Here is a 21,325-nt window from a genome sequence, read left to right on the forward strand (position 1 = left end):
CGCAGGAAGTTGTTTAGTGGGTATAGAGCTTCAATTTGGGAAGATGAGAGAAGTTCTGGAGGTGGATGACAGTAAGAGTTGCATGAAAATGTGAATATATTCTTTTTTTCTTAAGTTTATTTATTCATTCATTTATTTTAATGTTTATTTATTTTTGAGGCTGAGAGAGACAGAGCACGAATGGGGGAGGGGCAGAGAGAGAGGGAGACACAGAATTGGAAGCAGGCTCCAAGCTCTGAGCCATCAGCCCAGAGCCCGACGCGGGAGCGGCTCGAACTCACGGACCGTGAGATCGTGACCTGAGCTGAAGTCGGACGCTTAACTGACTGAGCCACCCAGGCGCCCCAAAGTTTATTTATTTTTGAGAGTGAGGGAGCAATTGGAGTAGGGGTAGGGGTAGAGAGAGAGGGGAGAGAGAGAATCCCAAGCAGGCTCTGCGCCATCAGTGCAGAGCCCAAGGTAGGGCTTGAACTCATGAAACTGTGAGATCATGACCTGAGCCGAAGCCAAAAGTCAGACACTTAACCAACTGAGCCAACAGGCACCCCAAAAACGTAAATATTCTTAATGCCACTGGACTCTACACTTAAAAGTGGTTAAAATGGTAAATTTTATGTTGCATGTATTTTTATACAATTCAAAAAAAAAAACATGTAGGGGCACCTGGGTGGCTCAGTCAGTTAAGCATCTGTCTCTTGATATCAGCTCAGGTCTTGATCTTGTGGTCGTGAGATCAAGCCCCACATCAGTTCCATGCTCAGTGTGGAGCCTGCTTGGGATTCTCTCTCTCTTCCTCTCTCTCTGCTCCTCCCCTGCTCATGCATGTGTGCATTCTCTCTCTCTTTCTCTCAAACTAAATAAATAAACATTAAAAAAAACATGTAAAGAATCATTCATGTGTAGACTCAAATACCTGTATTGCTGGGTCTACCAGACTTCCTTTCTGATACTTGTGCTAATAAAATCTACATATGTTCCCCTCCCCAAATTAAAAATAAACAAATGAGGTGGTGTGGTAAATTAAAGATGGCCACAAATTCTTTGCCACTCCTTCAATTAAGAGGTAGAGTCTCAGGGCACCTGGGTGGCTCAGTCGGTTAAGCAGCTGACTTCAGCTCAGGTCATCATCTCTCGGTCTGTGAGTTCGAGCCCTGCGTCATCGGGCTCTGGGCTGATGGCTCAGAGCCTGGAGCCTGCTTCCGATTCTGTGTCTCCCTCTCTCTCTGCGCCTCCCCCGTTCATGTTCTGTCTCTCTCTGTCTCAAAAATAAATAAACGTTAAAAAAAAAAAATTAAAAAAAAAAGAAGAGGTAGAGTCTTATTTTTCTTCCCTTGAATTTAGGCTGGCTTAGTGTCTTCTTGACCAATAGACTGTGACAGAAGTCTGGGACCCAAGGCTAGATCTGGGATCTAGCTGCTTAGAACAGCTCACTCTCTGCATTTTCTGTCTCTGAGAGCTCCCTATCAGGGCACAATGGCTTTGCTGTGAGAAACCCAAACTAGAGAAAGAGACCATGTGCAGGCCCTCTGATGCAGAGTTCTAGGCAAGTCCCTACATGGCTTCTGGCCTGAATTGCCAATAACGTGACATTCATTTGAGCCTGAAGCTAACTGCAATTTCAGTTAACATCTGACTGCAAGAGTGTAAGAGGCCCCAAGCTAGAACTGTCCAACCAAGCCCAGTCAATCCACAGAATCATGACAGATCATAACAAGTTGTGTTAAACCACTAAATTCTGCAGTGTTTTTGTTATGTAGGTACTATAACGATGTCCATTTCTACTGGAGAAACCTGAAGCTGAGAGCTGAAACGCTGGCTCATAGTCTCTGTGCCAGTAAGCAGAGGAACTCACACTTGAACGAGATCTTTCTAAACTTCTAAAATTGTAAAGCCTGCATTCTGACCACTGAATACACAGATTCTCAGTTGAAACAGCTGTAAAAAAGGATATGCTTCTCAAAAAATCCTGTTTAAATTCGCAGCTGAGTTCTACCACATTACTCAACTCCAAGGGTAATGTGGATGACCCCGATGTGCATGGTACCCTCCTGCTGTTGTGTGTTACACAGGCTCCATAGCCATAAGAAGTGACCCTGAACAAACCCTGTCCCCTCTCCCCAACCAGGGCTTGTCCTGTTAAGTGTTAAACCTTCTAACAAATGCTAGGCCCTTGTCTAAGGGCCTAAGAAATTTCAAGGGAGAAGAGAGGTTGGTGCTAGAACCTACGAGACTATGAGAAGTAGAGGCATTTAGAAATTTAATTAAAAAAGAAAAACCCTTCAGTGGTTTAGGGCCATTGAGTGTAGGGCAGATTTCCCTGTAGAGGTCAGAGCACCTCTGAAAATGCCACTGTAGGAGAGCAGGGCACACTAGCTCAGGACTCTAATAAAAACCCGTATCACTAAGGAAGAGAAAAATCTTGGAGCTGAAGGGATGCATATGTTCTACCTTCACATGTTAAAACTAAACTAGTTTTTAAAAAAAAAATTTTTTTTTAACGTTTATTCATTTTTGGAAGACAGAAAGAGACAGAGCATGAGCGGGGAAGGGGCAGAGAGAGAGGGAGACAGAATCAGAAGCAGGCTCCGGGCTCTGAGCGGTCAGCACACAGCCTGACGCGGGGCTTGAACTCACGAACTGCGAGATCATGACCTGAGCAGAAGTCGGTCGCTCAACCGACTGAGCGACCCAGGCGCCCCACTAAACTAGTTTTGATGTCTAATTATACACAGCAGGCACTCATAGCACTCAACAAACATCTCTATTTAGCATTTATGTAGTTATACTTTTGTCTCCTTTCTAAATTTGAAGTAGGAAACATAATCTTATTTGTATTTCTAGTCCCACCATGGTACTTTTTGCCACAGGAAGAATGCTAACCAAACGAAGGAATATATTCAAATAGTCATCCCATTTGCACTGAAGTAAACCTTATTGGATCCCTTGTATCTATGCCGGGCTCAGTGCTAGGCACTTCCATATAGGATTCCTATTTGTTTTTCTAGACAATCCAGAACACCGAAAAGGCCACGGTTTGTGTTAGTGTTTCAGTTCAAATACGAAAGAAACTGACGGAAGCGACTACTTTCACTTACAGGAAGAATGCAATACGAAAACCGGGATTAAGATGAATAGTGTACAAATAGAACGAGGTTTTGTTTTTTTCTTCCCAGAGCCCTAAATCAGGACACACGGTTTTAACACATGGAATGGCACCCAGCAAGAACTGTGTCTGCCAAGACAAGCTGAAACCTGTGATGCCAAACCGTAGTAGGGAAAGAGAAGACACCAGGTTTGGTATTAAGAAAACACTAACAAGGAGCAGGAAGCCCCCCCACCCCCACCCATCCTAAATTTGTTTACCTTGTCCATCTTCAGTGCTTTCTGCAGCAGAATCGTCTAGTCTGCCCCGTGTCTGGTCAAACTGCATCTCCTACGGTTTCAACGCACACTAGCTTTCCTGAAAGGTATTTGTATCTATTGTAATGTAGGTATTTTAGTTCATTTTAGTCACATGCATGCAGAGGCAAGAACGTGGGATCTGGAAGGTAAAAATTTGCGTTTCAGTCCACCTGTGTGATACTAACCTCTCTGAGGGTAATTTTCAGCCATTAAACAAAGACACTGATTCCTGCCCGTATGTGAGAGCGCTAGGCAGTTCTTAATGAGACACTCATACGCGACCCTTTTAGAAACTGTAAAATACTGTTCATTATGTGCAGAAACAATGTCCCCAAGGTAGAGAAAAACTAATTTAACAGTAACATCGTTAACTTTCCCCCACAACTCCTCCCACCCTGCCCCGCCGGCAAAAAAAAAAAAAAAAAAAAAAATATTTTTTTAGCTAGACGAATTCTGGAAAATTCTCTACTGGGATGCAGTCGTTTTGCAAATGGCAACACGAGGTCCAAAGGCTTATCAGAGACCGCCAGGCACGGGCAGAGCGAGGTGCAAACCACAGGGTCCTGACGGCCTCCCCCCCACCCCCGGCCCCCGGCGTCAGACTCTAGGCGCTTCCGGCGCGGCGACGCTGTCCCGGTAAAGATGGACTGACGCCAGCGCCCTCACAAACCGCCACGCGTAACATGGCTGCCGAGACTAGACGCCTGCGTCCCACACCCAACATGGACAAGGGGAGCGGGCCCAGCCCCGGAAGGCAACCCCCCGGAAATGCCTGAGCGGCGGCGGAAGCGGAAGCGCCGCGGCGGTGGGGGCCGCGGGAAGTGTCTGTAGCGTTTCTCCCTCCCTCTCAACCACAATAACAGACGGAGGGCCGGCGTAGGTGAGGCGGCTGTCGAGAGGGCCCGGGGACCGGCGGCGGGCCGCAGAGCCGGGGGTGTGGGCGGCGGGACGGAGGCGGCCGGATAGGGGCTCCCGGGCTCCCGACCGCCCGGGCTCTCGGTCTCGGGCCCCTTTCAGGCCTAGAGCGTCCCGGAGAGCAGGGTTTGGATTTGTGGTGCTTGGCCTTGTAGGCCCTGTTTGCGGGGCTTGCTTACCTTGTCCACACCTGGCCCAAGATTCTAGCCTACAAAATTCTCTCTGGGTCTCGATTTCCTCAGGATAGGGGCGGACTGGGGGGTTGGCCTGGACAACTTATGGGACCCCCATCCCACCCCGGATGTCACGAATTCTACGATTTTTACGTTGTCAGTGTTTCAACCGGTAAATTAAGGAAGCCCTGTAGTCAGCGTACTGAGGGGGTGTCCCTGAGCAAGACGCAATGAATACGTCTTTGAGAGGCAGCCAGCCCTAGGATCAGGAGCCTCAAATTCTGGTCTTACCCCGTCCACCGACTCAACTGTGTGACCTTGCCAGGCCCATCACTCTCTCCGTAGCACCGTTTGCTTATCTGTCAAGTGAAGGTGTTGGTTGCCTCTGATGCTTTTCTTAGCTCTGAAAATCAGATTCTCAACTCCCTTTAAAGGAGTCTTTCCTTAGAGACAGACCTGAAAAGCTTGTCTTCCCTGTCTCCTGTATAGCCTGGAGTTGACTGATAAGAGACGTCTACCGTGTTTCTTTCCAGACACCAGACTGGCCGAGGGCACCTGGGTACTTAGGAAGGCTCTTGTGCAGTGGGAAGCTCTGTCCTGATGGCTTGGGTCTATGCATCTATACCCGCAGTGTGAAAACACCCCTGTGCGAAAAACGGGAGACCTCGTTTTTTCTCTTAAAGCTGCTATTAACTTGCTGGCACTTTGGACAAATTCCTTCTGACTCTCTTGACTTGAAAGTTCTCATCTGGCAAATGAGAGCGTAGGATTAGGTTACTGGTTCGTAATCCTCCTTCCCATACTCTGAGCATAACTGAAGAGTAAAATAATGGCTCTTGTAAGGCCATGACTTTCTGGGAGAGGAAAGAGATGGGGTATGGAAAGCTACACATTGTGTAGTCCTATAGATTGAAATGTCTGCGCTTCTAATTTTTAACTTATGACAATTTCTGGCTTAGGTGATCCCTAAGGCTCCTTCCCTGCTTTTAAAATTTGTAGTGCTGTGATTCTTACGTTCTCTCAGGGCAAAGAATAACTTTTTCGTGTGTGTTTGTTTAAATGAATGTGTGCCTGGAGGTACACACTTTAGTGGAAAAGATACTAAGCCATAGCATGGGAAAAAAAAAAAAAACTCGGTTTCAGTAAGGTGAAGTGACATAGTAAAAATAAAATTGGTCTTGCACTGGAGTTCAAGACCTGTGTCCTTGCCTAAGCATTGGTACTTTCTGACTTTGTGTCTTTGGACAAGCCAGCTTACATCTCTGGGCCTCACTTTTCTTTATCTGGAAGATGAAGGGTTGGACTGGATGATTCCTAGACCCTTTTGACACTATAATTCCATTTGTGTTTTTTTTCGGACCAGCTTGGTGGGTGTGGTGTGGCATTTCTTTAGGCAAGAGAGACTATCCTAGGTAGTAGACACAGAATGTTTATGATGTTAGGAATGGGGTCATATTAAGTGATGCGCAAGATTGTTTTGATACGAGCAAGCTGAAGCCAATAAAGAAAGGCATTAGAACCTGAAGGGCAGGAAAGCCCCTGACCAGATGGGATGATTGAGGACATTGGGAAGTTTTAAATGGGAGAAAGGTATTTTTAGTGAGGGCAGTGAAGACTAAGACTGCATTCTAAGGCTACGTTTCACAGGAAGAACGACTCCGTCACCATCTAGCACTTAGTAGGTAGTAAGTGAATGAGGAGATAGACGGATGAACGGATAGCAGCAATCAAGAATGGAAGGAGTTTCAGGGCGCCTGGGTGGCTCAGTTGGTTAAGCGTCTGATTCTTGGTTTCAGCTCAAGTCATGATCTCAGAGTTTCTGGAGTTCGAGCCCTGCATCTGGCTCTGCACTAACAGTGCAGCTCCTGCTTGGGATTCTCCCTCTCTCTCTCTCTCTGCCCCTCCCCTGCTTGCGCTCTCTCTGTCTCTCAAAGTAAATCAATTAATTTAAAAAAAATTTTTTTAAAAAGGAGTTTCTCCATAGAATTCTTATTTAGGTACAGAATGAAGAATTGGTTCAGTATTAGGAAAATTTTGTAGAAGAAGAGATCTCTTAAGTTTTCTGTTTAGTTGTAAGGTAAGTTGGTTTATCTTTGCCCTGTCCAGTGTGTTAATAAGAGATAAAACACATACCCGGGAGGGCCTCGGGTGATCTGAGGAAAGGAGTAATTAGTAGAGTAAGTCAGGGATGGAGGAGGATGTTGGCGAGATGGTACAGGTATAGGAAGATTTTTAGTTGTGACATTTAGGGAGTGAAGGAGTGGATTGATACAGGACTTTTATAGATACCAGCAACTGTCAGAATTGTGAATGTGTTAAAATCTCTCCAGAGGTTCTAATCCTTAATAGAGGATTAAAAGGAAAAGAACTTGATTTTGCAAGCAAGCAAATGTTGGTGCTTCCCCGTAAGAGGTGGAGATAGCCTTGAGGGTCAAGGATTAAAAGAGAGGGGTAAATTTGGGAGCAAAGAGAATGAACTGAATTAGTAGAGGATAGTGTAGTTCTGTTTGGGAAGAAAGGAGTTTTGAACCTACAGGCTGGAAGAAGAGCAGACCTAAGAGAAAGTGTATTACAGCAAGACCCCTGGCTTAAAGAATACACACAGACAACTCGGGTTTACTACTTGGAACGTACTTGCACCGCCAGGATGAAAAAGATGCTTCTGGGAGCTAAGGTCTGCTAAACAGCCAGCCACAGAATATAGCATCCCCAGGACTGCTGAGGGCTGTTGAGTGGGAGCCTACATTAGAAGGACCACAAACCCTGATTTGTGGAGGAGGGTGCGGTCAGCAGCATTTCTGTCAGAGCGTCCAGAAGCCCATCTCAGAGCAGTGGCCAGGCTCTGGAGTGCAGAGAAACAGCCGAGGTACGGAGCCTGACTTGATGTAGGTGTAGTGTAGGCTGGGAAGTCCGAATCCCAGCTTGAATCCTGACACTTAATACATATTCTGGGGCCACTGACTTCTCTTCCCTGGTTCTGTTTGTCCCATCTGAAAATTGAGGGAGCTGGTCTTAGGTAGGGACCTCTGGGTGAGCTTTGATGTGTCTGTGAAGTCCCCAAGATTGCATATGAAATTCATCATGCACAAGTCTGGGTATGTTTTATTTTCCTCTCGGGGAGAAGATGTGCAGCTTTCACCATAGTCCCAGAAGGGTTTGTGACCCACAAAAAGTTAAGAACTGCATGACCAGGTGGTCTCTGAGGGCCCCTTCAGCTTTGACATTCTGGGATTTTGTGCTTCTGTCAGAATGACATTTTAAAGCCTGAGCCTCCAGAACTTGCTAACCCTAGAAATAACACCTGGTGCTGCAAAATATATTCTTCACATATGGTTACTCACCTGTTACTTATACTTCCCTCTCCCTTACCCTCTGTGACTCTTCTGATAGGCCCGCATCAGTGCTTCATCTTTACCTACTGTTGATAATAGGATTTTCCCTCCTTTCCTCTTTTCCGTTTAACCCGCTTCTGCTTTGCACCTTTCCTACCTCGTTGAGTTTCTCAAATGGCAAATGACGATATGTTGGATATAGGGGTAGGAGGAAACCCAAGACGTGGAAGTCTAGTTTTCTATTCTCACTTGCTTTTATCCCTCATCCAACTAAAAGAAAAGCAATTAAGAAGAGAGAGTGCACCTACAAGAGAGACAGCATCATCACTTGGATTTTGCTGGTCTTGCATGGTGTTTTCTTCTCATACAGGGATACCAGGCCTCTGTTTGTCTCAGCATAGCCTGGCTAGTATTTCACTGAAATGGAAGATGAGGCCAACCTTCGTTGAAATAATTTTGTTGTCCTCTGTAGAGTTGGAGTGGTGATAGTACTCAAAATAAATGAGTCCTTTAATGAGGAATCTTTTTATCTCCTGGATATTTCTAGGGGCACCTACTTGGAGGAGGAGAGGACTGATGGCTTTCCTCTGGCTGTGGGTCCTGACTGTTAAGCCCCTGGATGTAGGATGGAGATCTTATCTTTTACCCTAGTGTTCATCTTCACGGGTCCCCCACCAGAGGCTTAAGGCAGGGGAGTCACTACTCCACCTGCTGTCAAGTAGGTAGCTGCATGACTAAGTCTTCAACTCTAGGCACGATATGGAAAATGATGTACATAATTTCACCTAAAATGTTGTTAGTGCTGCTAATTTAGGCCCTTCAGTAGTTAGTGTTAACGCATACTATAAGTTAAATAGGTTTTTGTGGGCTTGCTGGGCACCTGATCTCTGCATAAGGTATGCAATCATACCTGTGAGTATTTTTTTCTGAGTTCTAAACAAGTGAACTTCTATAAACTCAAAGTTAAGGTGAAGTCTGTTTCCTTTAAAACTTCAAGTGCAGGTTGTGCACTGAGGCTACTAAACCTGATTCCCACAAAATCACAGCTTGCAAAATAATAGGGAACAGCAAAAGGTGGAATCATAAGAAGAGGGTATAAATTGTTAGTGGTGTGGATTTGGTAGAGAAAAAAAAAAGGGGGGAGGAAGGCTATGAAAGATTTGTGCTTAAAGGATGAAAATCAAGAACAGGTATTCATGAAAGGTTAGAGTTGTCCAGATCCTTAAAAGTGAAGCATGTGCTAAAATATAATAGCTGGGAAATTCATCCATGGTTGGGTTGGTTGAAACTGGTTAATAGTCTCCTTGAGGCATTTGTAGGTGCAGATAGCTGTTTCTTTTGTGTTTAATCCTATGGATTAAAATTGGACTGCATTTTTGTCAGGGTTAGAAGCTCGTTGCTAAGATCATTGAGTGCTGCCATAGCAAACAGAGTGCTCATAGGACCATGAAATGGTTCTTAGCAGCCTTGAAGCTACTGGATGCCTCTGGAATAATGGAAAGAATGATGGATGTTCATACATCAGATATTTGAGGATTTATTGTGAACAAAGACTTGTCTTCACCTAGAAGTAGGAGATTTGAGCTTCTTTTCTTGGCAGAACCGTGGCCAAGAAAATACTACACAAGTTTTTATAGGAGAAGCATATGCTGAGTGTCACAGGGAGCTCAAAAGAGGAGGTGAGTAGTTTTCACAAAGGACTTAACCTTTAAGCTAGATTTTGAAAGCAGGTTAGTGGTGTTTTAGGCAAAAAATGGGGAGGGAAGGACAGCTAGTCAGAGTTAATAGCTAATTGGGAATGAAAGATGAATGTTTGGGGGCCCTGAGGACATTGGTGTGGCTGGAGTGAGTGTCCTGAGGAACAAGGGCTAAGGATTGAAAGATAAGACTGGGAAGGTGCTGTGAGACTAGATGGGAAATATTTTACCCTATGCAAACTAGGATTCCTTGCAGGCTGATTTGGGTGTTTTTGTTTTTGTTGTTTAAGAGGTTTAATATACAAAACAAATTAAATTTTCAAATAATGGAGAAGAATATATGGAAAGTAAAAATCTCTTCCTCCTTTCCTAACCTGTTCTCCCCAAGGGTAACCACTGTTATTATTTTGTTGTGGGACCTTCCAGAAATGTCCCATGCAAACACAAGCATATTTGTCCTTTTTCTCTTATGCAAATAAGGTCATACTTTCTGCATAACCTACATCTTGCTTTTTCCACTTAATATGCAATCAGAAGAATGTTTTAAAAAGCTCATTCTGCTTTCAACGTGGAGTATGATACATTAAGCATTTATTCAGCAAATTACTTACTGTGGGCGTGCTGTGTGGTAGGCTTTGCTCCAGGATCCAAGGAGATCATTGAGGAAGCCATTGCAGTCGGCCAGGTGAGGATTGATAGAGGCCTGAAGGCCCGCAGGCGTGGTTGCAAGAGCAGTATTTGAGACTGATTTCAAGGTTTCTCATTTGAGCATCTGGTAAACTAGAGTAGGGAAAGCAGGTGTGTGTGTGTGTGTGTGTGTGAGTGACTGAACATGTTTTGGGTTGGGGGGTGGTCGTAGTTGTGGAGAGAGTTCAGGTTGGGCATAATATTTTTTTTTTTAATTTTTTTTTTTCAACGTTTATTTTTGGGACAGAGAGAGACAGAGCATGAACGGGGGAGGGGCAGAGAGAGAGGGAGACACAGAATCGGAAACAGGCTCCAGGCTCCGAGCCATCAGCCCAGAGCCCGACGCGGGGCTCGAACTCACGGACCGCTAGATCGTGACCTGGCTGAAGTCGGACGCTTAACCGACTGCGCCACCCAGGCGCCCCGGGCATAATATTTTTGAAGGATGTTCAAGATCCTGAGATGAAGGTTTCTCATAAGCAGAGGAAGTAAAGGTTAGAGCTCAGAAGGGATAGCAACTAGAATACTTTTGTTTGTTTGTTTGTTTGTTTTAAGTGTATTTGTAGTAGAGGAAGCCCCAAGAATGGATACAGTTGCCCCTGGGAGAAGAGGATTCTAGGGTGAATTGGCAAAGGAGACTGAGGAGTGGTCATGCAGGAATAAAGATGATCAAGAGAGTATTACTTTGGGGAGAAGTAGTCACATGATGAGAAGTTTTCGTAGACACAGTGGTCAGCACTGGCCCATACTACAGATGGGTCAGGTGAGGGGAGCACGGAAGAGAGCCTGTGGGATTTCATGATGAGGAGATCAAAATAACCTTAGAGCAGTTTCAGCACTGTTGTGAGATGGAAAGGTTCATTTTGCCAGAGGGGGCAGTGAATAGGAAAATTTGGGCAGTGATAGAAACAGACGAGTGTATTTATAACTTTTTTTTGTGGGCAGTTCTCAGTACAAACTTTTCTGTCTCCAGAGGTCTGTTAGCCAAAATGGGACGGTCAACATACAAATAAGCTTTTGAGAAAGCAAAAGAGATGTCATGAATTGAGAGCATGGTAGCTCATGCTCCTACTCTGCGGAATCCCTTAGGTCTGTACTGCCAGTTGCCTGTTGATACTCATCCACACAATTGTAAAGACATGTTGTTCTGGTTTCCTAGGCCATGGCTGAAGAGGCAACAAATAGAGAGGGATTAGAGGTAGGTGTGTGTGTGTGTGTTTGTGTGTGTGTGTGTGTGTGTGTGTGTGTGTGTGTAATGCAAGGGGAGCAAGCACACTGCTAACTGCCAGAAATTACAGGTGACCTGTCTGTGAGGGAAGAGACCAGAACACACACAGGCACAAGAAATCTTGAGGATTTGCTTAGCCTTGTAGTTTCCTCCCATTTACCAGTAGAGCAAAGGGTCCCCAAGAACCCCACAGACTTGCATAGTCCCTGAGGAGAGGCATCACGGAATCCTATTGATAAGCTCAGGTCATCAGGAAAAGGTTAAGCTTTTAATGAGTCTACTTTGTAGGAAGATAGAAGCATGAAGTCCACTTTAGCAAGTTTTAATAGTAAAGGATTACAATTAGGGAAAAGGAGAAGGTGGTGCACAAAACGGAGCAGTTACTAGAGATCCGCTGATTTGGAACTGCACTTCTGTGCATCACTGTGGCATGACGAAGGTTAGGCTGTGATCTAGAGTTCTCAGAGTTCGAGTCCAGGACATTTTTGAGAATGTTACCAATGATAATTGATAATGCTATTTAAAGGACACTATTTTCACATGGTTCCCTCTTATCCTGGTCAGCAAAATAAAACAAACCTCTGGGTGCTTGCTCATCTGACTTTAATTTGTCCTCCCGCCCCCCCATCCTCTCCTTTTCCTCCCTCCTCCCCTCTCTTCCTTTACTAAAGTGTATTTTATTTTTATTTTATAAATTTTTATTTATTTTGAAAGAGAGGGAGAGAGAGCACGTGTGTGAGCTCAAGTGGGGCAGGGGCAGAGAGAGAGAGGAAGACAGAGATCGAAAGCAGGCTCCACACCATCAGTGCAGAGCCCAACGTGGGGCTTGAACCCACGAACTGAGATCATGACCTGAGCCGAAGTCTGACGCTTAACCGACTGATCCACCCAGGCACACCCCAAAGCTTATTTTAAAAACAAGCGAAACATACATTTGACACAAAAGTGAATTAACCTTTGCTCCTTAATGTTTACAGGAGAGGAAAAGGGTGGTTTTGTTCTCTCTGAAATTGCACATAAACAGTCTTTAGATTTTGAGCAGAAGGTCTGTAATTTTTATCAGATTTATGAAGGGTTCTGGGACCTACTTGTGGAGTCTAATCCCCTGACTTTATAGGGGGGAAAATGAAGAATTTAAAAGGTGACTCAAGTTCATAGAAGTAGTTTGGCAGATCCAGGACTAGAGCCCAACAGTCCTCTTGTACCGTCTGTGTGAGGGATGGTCCTAGGGTTGGGAGCTCTGTAATTGGAAGGAGTTTTGTTAACCTAGTTTAATGATCTTAGCTTAAAGTGGAAGAAATTGATGCTTGGGGAGACTGAGTGAATTAGCTAGGAAGGAACAGAGTACAGAATAGAATGTAGAATCCTGATTCCTTGAATTATTTTTGCTTGTTCTAAATAATGCATTTTATATTCTCTGCTGCTCTTCAGAAAAAGATGTTCTGTGGGTTTTGTGTAATGTTTTTATTAATTTGAATGTGGTCTGTGGGTACCCTTCTTTCTCTTTTCAAGTAAACATGGTTTTACAAAAGTCTGTTTTATAAGGATAATTTCTGAGTTTGGGTTTGGTGTGCTTTATTTAGTCTACTCTATTCTCTGCTTGCTTTCAGGTGCTTTGCAGTCAAGTAACCAAGAGGGAAGATTTGCTCTTTGATACTGGAGATAACATAGCAATGGGTCCACGAAAGAAAAGTGTTAAAACATGTCTCATGAATAATGAAATCCCTGAGGAAACCATATCCGATGAAACAAAGGATTATATGAATCAACTTTCACATGAAGTGCTTTGTCATATTTTTAGGTAAGATTTTGCTTGGTTGATTTTTACCCACCTAGAATGTATAAGTAGGAGCAAATTCTGGAGCTGCACTCTCTATGTAGTCACTAGCTACATATGGCATTTAAATTTAAATGAAATCAAATTAAAACTCCAATTCCTCAGTTACATTAGCCCTATGTGTCTCGTAGCTACTGTGTAGGACAGCGTAGACATTAACGATAGAGATAACTTTTGTTGCGATAAGTTCTGTTGGACATCCATTCTCTAGACTATGTTAACATTCCAGACTTCTTGGAATTCTTATTGACTGATTTGTTGACTTTTGTTATTACAGTACCATGTGTGTACAACATAAGGCAGTGTTTCTGACTTTTTTGACTACAAACCACAGTGAGAAACATTTTCTTCATTATGCACATATATGTAAGTGATTGAAATAAAAGTTTCATGAAATAATACCCATCGTTACTATATGCAGTGCACACATTAAAGTTGTTTTGTGGTAAAGTTTTTTTCAAAAACAGATTTTTTGATTATGTTATTTTCCAGACTGCATTTTAACAACAAAGAAGTGAAAACAAAAACCTGTCATTCCAGTTTCCCCTGCTTGCTTCTGTCAGTCACTGTTCATTCAGATAAACAACCCTAATACACCTTGTCTCTGGAGTTGGAGACCTGAGTGTGAATCATGAGTCTTTGATTTACTTGCCTCGGACCAGTGATCAATAAAGATGTTACTGTAAGCATTCAGTGAGCTGATGCTTTTAAAGCACTCAGCACACTGCATAGCATAAGCGCTTAGTGAGCATTAGCGGTTATGTTGTGTTCTGCCTTTTTTCATATTGCAACGGGGTCTTCCTAATTAGCATCTTAGTCATTGACTATGACATGATAATTAACTTCTCCCTTGTGGTCTGACATCTGGATTGCTTCCAGTTTTTTTCCTTAAAAATTGCAATGGAGTTTTCCAAGCATTTGGCTTTTCCATTGTTTTATTTACCTTGAGGAAGTTTCCATACATGGAGTTCTTAGAAATGTTTTGAATTTTTAAAAATTACTGAATATTTGCCGATTAAGAAGTTTTTTTTTTAAATTTTTTAATGTTTATTTTTGAGAGAGAGTGCAGGCAGGGGAGGGGAGGGGCAGAGAGAGGGGGAGGGGTAGAGAGAGAGGGAGACACAGAATGGAAGCAGGCTCCAGGCTCTGAGCTGTCAGCACAGAGCCCGACGCAGGGCTCAAACCCACGAACTGTGAGATCATGACTTGAGCTGAAGTCGGCTGCTCAACCGACCGAGCCACCCAGGCACCCCGAGAAGTTTTAAAATAATGATAGCAGAACGACTGTAGGGAACCACAGGTACCTTATTTTTCTTTTCTGACATGAATTTGTATTATTCTTTATCTTCCACAGATTGTTGTGTGACACTGTAGTTTTGTCAGTTCACTTCTGTCTGGGAATAGGTAACCCAGAATAACAGAATTTTTATAATGTAACAGAAGGGTGCTAAAGTTCATTTGGCAGAAAGATGTCTGAAGTTTTTTCAGAAAAAGAGCCTAACCCTGCAATATGTACATATATAATCTAAAATATACAATAATTGAAGATTTGGTACTAGAGAAATAAATCACAGATAGTTGAGTAATATATATATGTATATATATTATATGTATGTATAATATATATATAATATATATATTATATATATAGGTATATATATGGATTCAAATATATATTCAGATCTAGTTTATGATAAACTTGGTATTCATATCAGTGAGGAAGAGCTGAGTCGATTCTTCAGTGATTATGTCATAACCCAAAAACCATTTGGAGAAAGTAATGAAAGTATGTTCTTCTCTCCCTTATCTGACAACAAATTCTAAAGGCATCAGTGAGTTAAATAATAACATTGTTAAAATCCTGGAAGAAAGCATAGGTAAAATTGTTTCTAGGAATATGTGTTAGATATTTGTTGAATAATGGCAGGACATATAAAAGAATTGGACCATATTTTAAGTTGAGAATGAGTCAGATAACATTTTGCAGTTTGAAAAGACTATTCAAATGGAAGAAATGGAATCAAGTGTCACATCTCTTCTAATACATTTTTTTTCCTGAGGGCAAATATGATGTAATCTTCATGTGATCACTGATCTATGTGTATTTAAAGGGATTGTAATATTTACTTAGGCATATACTTTAGATAACAATCAGTGATTTGAGGCAAAAATTCTTTAGTGTGTAACTTGATTCAGAAAACAAATTGAGTATTTTTCATTGTTTATAAAACGTGGAGTCCTGTCATTTCTGAAAATTATCCTACTTATATCTGGGTTTTGGAGGCTGTAAGTTAGCTGTAATGCTTGTGTGTGTGTGTGTGTGTGTGTGTGTGTGTGTGTGTGTGTGTGTGTTCATGCGTGTGTGTGTGTGTGTGTTCATGCGTGTGTGTGTAAGTGTGTAAAATAAGGTTTGATTTTATTCTCTTTAAAGAGTTTAAAAGGGAAGCGGGAGAGTCCAGAGGTGGAAAAAAAAATGGAGCAGAGAAATACTCAGCAGACACACTTAGACTTGTTTTTTAGAATTAGCTTAATTTTTAGGAATTAGAGTCAAACCCAACTGTGTTGACATCCCTGCTCTTCCTTCCTCTTTCCTAGCTGTTGACTTTTTGCAGGTTAACTTTTGTGAGTTTGTTTTCCCACTTGTAAAATAGCACCTCCTGTATCAGTGGGAGTTCTAGCAGGAAACAGGGTACATACACTCAACCTCAGAATTTGAAGCTCATTTAATGAAGGGACGATTGAGAGAGGTTCCTAAGGGGTGAAGAGTTCAACTAGGCGACTAGCGATAGCAGAAAGCCTTTGCCTATCATGTACTTTGGCCAAAATCAACTGCTAGCCAGAGTGATAGGGAACCCAGCCTAGCAGAGAAAGAAAGAAAAAGGTTGGGGGAGGGCAAATGAAGAACAAGCTACTTTGTAAAGTCGTGAAACAGTGACTACGGTACAGTGTCTGTGACATAATGTGAGCTCAATAAACGGTAGTTTCTACCTTTTAAAAAATTTTCAATAATTTTTACTTACTGATTTTGAGAGAGAAGGGGGGAAGGGGCAGAGAGAGAATCCCAAGCAGAACCTGCTTGGGGCTCCATTACATGAACCCATTACATGACCTGAGCCGAAACCAAGAGAAGCTAAACTGACAGAGCCTCTGTTTTTACCTTTTTTTTTTTTTTTTATAATTAATTAATATATAGAGAGAGCAAGCAGGGTAGGGGCAGAGAGAGAGAGAGAATCCTAAGCAGGTTCCCCACGGCCAGCATGGAGCCCGATATGGGGCTCAAACCCACGAACCATAAGATCATGACCTGCACTAAAATCAAGAATCGGACACTTAACCAGCTGAGCCACCCAGGCGCCACTTTACTTAAAAAAAAAAAAAAAAAAAAAAAAAAAAAATCATCATCGTCATCATCTAGGTGTGCATGGAGAGGTGTTTAGGAAGAGAGAAAGATGAAATTTTTTGATCTTTCAAAATGCATATTGCTATTACTGAAAACAACAAAAGTAGAGGTTAGTTGAAAAGTTTCAGGAAGGAAGAGATAGCAGGGGAAGTTGGAAAAGAGGAAATTGTAGTTGAGATGAGGTGTTCTCATTTAATGCTTATGCAATACTTTTATCAGAGTGTGATCTAAAAGGTAAAAAGATATAGGAAAAAAATGGTGTACTGTAAACTTAGTATACATATTGTTGATGGAGAAAATCGTAGAGTTTCTGGGTGGTGTTGAGGGAGCATAGAGGAATTTTTTTTAGCCACTACAGGAAATGGATTCTGTAAAAGCTATAAACTTATATTGGCCATGCTCATATTGATTAGTTCTCTCTGATCTTGTTCATGTTCCCTTATCGTGAGGCCTGGAGATGCACTGAAATCTTTTTTCTTCTTCTTTTTTTTTTTTTTTCCCTTGAGATTTTCTTGGTTTGTGAAGACTTAAAAGGAGAAAGGCAAGTTTTAGCAAACACCCTTTGGAGGGATCTCGGTACTTTATTTGGATGCTTGAATATTTGCGGACTCCTCTGTTTTTAGTGAAAAGCTTTAAGTGCATGTTAATCTTAAAACCCTGTAAATATTCCTAAAGTCTTATTTGAGGGGTTGGAGAAGGAAAAAAAGTAACCTGTTGGTGAGAGGAAGTACTTATCCACTTGATAAATATGAGTTTCTTTCTCTCACAAAGGTACCTCCCTCTGCAGGATATCATGTGTATGGAATGTCTTTCCAGGAAGCTAAAAGAAGCAGTGACCCTATATCTGAGAGTGGTGAGGGTTGTGGATCTCTGTGCAGGGCGGTGGTGGGAATACATGCCAAGTGGTAAGTGGATTTAGCCTGTAAGGTACCTTGGAGTCCTACTAGAAACCAATAATATTCCCATCAAACATTATTTGTCTTAAGATAGGTAATCTAAATCACCTCGTAGGTAGGGAGGCAGAATCTTATCTAAATTACTTAGGTTGGTTTGGGTTGATAAAATGTGTTTTGTTTGAGGCTTTGCAGTTTTAGTTCCTTAAGGAGCTATATCAACCTGTTCCACAAGTATATGATTGGAGAATACTTATTTAGCTGTTAATTCAGTATATGGCTGTTATATTAGACAAAATGTCTGTTGTTCTACGATGCAGGTTTTCATAGTTTTTCTATACCCCTTAATGGCATCCTCTGGTTAAACAAATATTAATCAGTTTTTGTAAAGCTGCTCCAGCAGGCCACAGAAATTTGCACGTCTGGAGCTTTCATTTCTTTAGCCCTTGAGACTATGCTAGGTCTTCGAGATTCTCAAGGCATAATTCGCCTTACAGGTGAAGATTTCAGAGTTAGTGGCCTGACCACAAAGCAGACCTCAGGTAGAGACCAGATAAGAAAGTTGATGACTTTAGTTAAGTAGAGCACATCTGAAAGGGAAGAATTAAAATTAAGGGCCAGTCAAGGCTTCTTTTCAGTTAACACCAATCCATTTATTAGTGCCTTTTAGTTACTGCTATGTAGCAATTTTAAATGTCTTGTTGAACCACATTTTATTAGCATTATCCCAATTCTGATATTTTGAAGATGTGATGAGGGTGGGGTGGGGGAGCCTTGACAGAAGTGAAGTAGAATAGGGCAGACTATCTCTGCAATACGGGAATATTATACACTTTGGGGGGCTGTATCCTTTCAAAAAGATCGTCAGTCAACTGGTAGCTCTTATCCTCTGGCCAGAGCTAGTTATCAGCAAATACCTTTTTTGTGAAGAACACTGCAAAGACCCAAGGCTAGAACTTAGCTCAGTGGGAGGCAAACCACAGTTGTCCTCAAATACTTCAAAGAAACCATTCTGAGGGAAAAGAGCTCATTGTTTTCCAAAGAGTGATCAGTTGTAGCAGGAAAGACAAAAAAATGAGGGCGGTGTGAAAATGACTGTCATTCCTTATGCTAGATTTGCTTTAACGGAGGTTAGGTCAGCAGGAATTCTGGCAATGGGATTAATGTACTGTATCAGGCGAGATAGCAGAGTCCCGGGTGATGCAGTCTTCGCATTAACATCTCTGTCCCTTATCAAATTAGAAGAGAATCTTTGCTGATTTCTTTCAGACTGTGATAAATAACTGTGAGCCCAAAGCTTCCCATTCCTGCAGTGACTGTAAAAGAGGATTGAAGCAGACAGTCTGTAGCCTAGAATAAGATCTCTTTAACTTTGCTTACTAATGCCCCCCTGGGATTAGTTTAAACCTAGAATTTAAGCCCCAGTTTTCTATGTAGTAACGATAACCATGGTTTTTATGGTTTACGTATGCAAGTTCTTTGGATTGTCCATCTCTGTAAAGGTAGAAGGTTGCCGATTTTTTAACGAGAGACAATGTGTAGTAAGTATGTGACAAAAGAGGATGGGCATTGGCAGTGGTCACACCTGGTTTTGAATTCTGGCTCTCCCACATGGTAGCTTTTCGATTCTTTCAAGTTCATTTTTTACATTCATAAGTGGGGCATTTACCTTTTTGGGGGGTTGTGAGAGTAGGTGAGAGAGTATAGAATGGTTAGCACATTGATTGGTTCAGTTAGTGAAGGTTGCTTTGCAAGAGCTGTTATTGTAATCAGACCAAGTGATCCTTGAGGTCTCTTCTTAACTCTTCAGTTTTGTGATTCGAAAGTTAACACAATCATCTGCACCAGCCCTGTGCAAATAGAACAGCTCATGTAAGACTTAGTGATTTGGGGCTTCATTTATGTTCTTGAGAATTGATAATTTTAGCTGTCATTAGTGAGCAGACAAGTGACTCTCTGACAACCTCCGTTATAGACAAAACATCCCAGATAATGAAGTATCGACGGTCTCCCTACTTACCATACCAAAACCCCTGCAGTGGTGGAAGTAATCTGCCTTACTGTTCCCATCTGGTGGATGGAACACAGTCAGCCTCCCAGATAAATAGCTTTCTGTGAGCTCAGCATCCTTTCAGTTTGGTTCACTTAGATACTCTTAGCTAACTTGCATTTGTCTTTTTCAGAAATGAAATTTTCATTTTTCAGAATGTCATTTCAATTTCAATTCATTTTCAGTTTTCAGAATGTCATTTTTCCAAAATGTCCAGGGAGTGATAAACACAGGATAGAGTAATTATTAGGAAATGGATAGACCAAGAGAACCTGGTTTGTTGGGATTTAGGTTAGAACTGGGAGCTTCCTCACATCTTACTCATTTTTTAGTTGTGTGCTCTGCAGAGCCCTAGAGGTTCTCTGAACCAAAGAGTACCTTTGGGATGGGGGGGGGGGGGGGGGGGCGGTGCTGATCAGGTAGGTGGTCCTTCCTCAGCCACCAGTCCAGTAATAGGTGCAAGTTATCCAGGTTAAAAGTGTGTTGTTCCTAGTCGAAGATTTCTGTGCCTTAAACACCACCAAGGCAGTGATAAAAAGCCTTAGCTCTGTAAGATATTAACTCAGGATAAGTGGGGTTTCTGACACATGTCCTCTTTTGCTTAAGGAATATGTTTTCTGTTTAACCATTTGTTCAGCTGTAGTGTCAGTCTTACAAAATTTTTAAAATGACACCTTTGGTTAACTTTTGATAAAAATTAGAAGTGACTAGTAAATGTTCATGAACAGAAAGGTGAACTTGCCTCTAAATACTTCTGAATTTCTCAGGCTTCACAGATTCCAGTTTTCTCACACTATTGAAGAAGATGCCAGACGTCGAACAGCTATATGGCCTTCACCCTAGATACCTTGAGAGGCGAAGGGTACGGGGGCATGAGGCTTTTAGCATTCCAGGAGTTCTGGAAGCTTTGCAGGCATGCCCAAACTTAGTGGTGAGTGTACCTGGTGACATCAACTGATTGATGAAATAATATATCAGAGAACGAAAGAACATGTTCCCTCACATCCAGATTTCATCCATAACAAAATTCAAGTCCCATTGCATACTTAGTATATTATGATACAGAAATAGACGCTTTTGATGCTAAATTAATAGCCTTTCTTATGCTTGCTTGGCATTATTTTCTAGGGTGTGGAAACTTCTCATTTGGAGTTGGTAGAATCTATATGGACATATATGCCGCATGTTCATATTTTGGGGAAGTTTCGTAATCGTAATGGAGCGTTTCCAATTCCTCCTGAAAATAAACTGAAAATTCCTATAGGAGCCAAAATTCAAACTTTACATTTAGTTGGTGAGTACATGTCTCTTGGGTCACCTGTGACTCCTTGAAATGTCCTATAATTGAATAGTCACTGAAAGGGACTAATGAGAATTTTAGAAATGGCTCTGTTGATTGATGATGGCCAGAGAAATGCTTGTACACAAATTTATATTTCCCATTAAAGAGCCCTAGGTGGGTCTGGGGAGTGAGAGAAATACTGCCTCACAACCAGTCTGTTCCCTTTTTGAAGATGGTTTGAGCAGTTTTGAAAGTTGGTAGGTTTTGTTTTTTGTCTTGTTTTATTCAATGAGCCAGAATCCTGCCCTTGTTCCCTGTCCTTTCGGTCCTAGTTCAGCCCTTCAGAGATTTCTCCAATACAGCTTCCTGTGATGATGGAAATGTCTTATGTTTGTACTATCCCATGTGCCCACTATGGCTAGTGAAACA

At 42.2% G+C, this 21,325-nt stretch overlaps 2 protein-coding genes across 9 annotated transcripts in view; one reads left to right on the forward strand and one right to left on the reverse strand.

The window, feature by feature from the left end:
- The window catches only part of LOC121044718 (sperm-associated acrosin inhibitor-like), a 116,605-nt gene extending 112,616 nt beyond the window's left edge, over positions 1-3,989 (reverse strand). For both annotated transcript variants that reach the window (XR_005797444.1, XM_040497005.1), the window contains exon 1: positions 3,364-3,989. The gene's annotated coding sequence lies outside the window, so the exon portion shown is untranslated. The remainder of the gene's footprint in view (positions 1-3,363) is intronic.
- Positions 3,990-4,158: 169 nt separating this feature from the next.
- FBXO38 (F-box protein 38) overlaps positions 4,159-21,325 on the forward strand; it is a 56,837-nt gene continuing 39,670 nt past the window's right edge. For 3 of the 7 annotated variants that reach the window (XM_040496926.1, XM_040496965.1, XM_040496980.1), the window contains exons 1-5: positions 11,384-11,404; positions 13,045-13,235; positions 17,443-17,576; positions 20,382-20,545; positions 20,743-20,908. In XM_040496926.1, the coding sequence (XP_040352860.1) occupies positions 13,108-13,235; positions 17,443-17,576; positions 20,382-20,545; positions 20,743-20,908 (592 nt within the window). In that variant the 5' untranslated portion in view covers positions 11,384-11,404; positions 13,045-13,107. Of the gene's footprint in view, positions 4,283-8,407; positions 8,541-11,383; positions 11,405-13,044; positions 13,236-13,548; positions 13,638-17,442; positions 17,577-20,381; positions 20,546-20,742; positions 20,909-21,325 lie in introns of those variants that run through there. The other 4 variants (XM_040496935.1, XM_040496947.1, XM_040496957.1 and 1 more) reach the window with 4 other exon arrangements.

Source organism: Herpailurus yagouaroundi, unplaced genomic scaffold, assembly GCF_014898765.1.
Source record: "Herpailurus yagouaroundi ecotype Mexico unplaced genomic scaffold, PumYag 29, whole genome shotgun sequence".
Classification (NCBI taxonomy): Eukaryota; Metazoa; Chordata; class Mammalia; order Carnivora; family Felidae; genus Herpailurus; species Herpailurus yagouaroundi.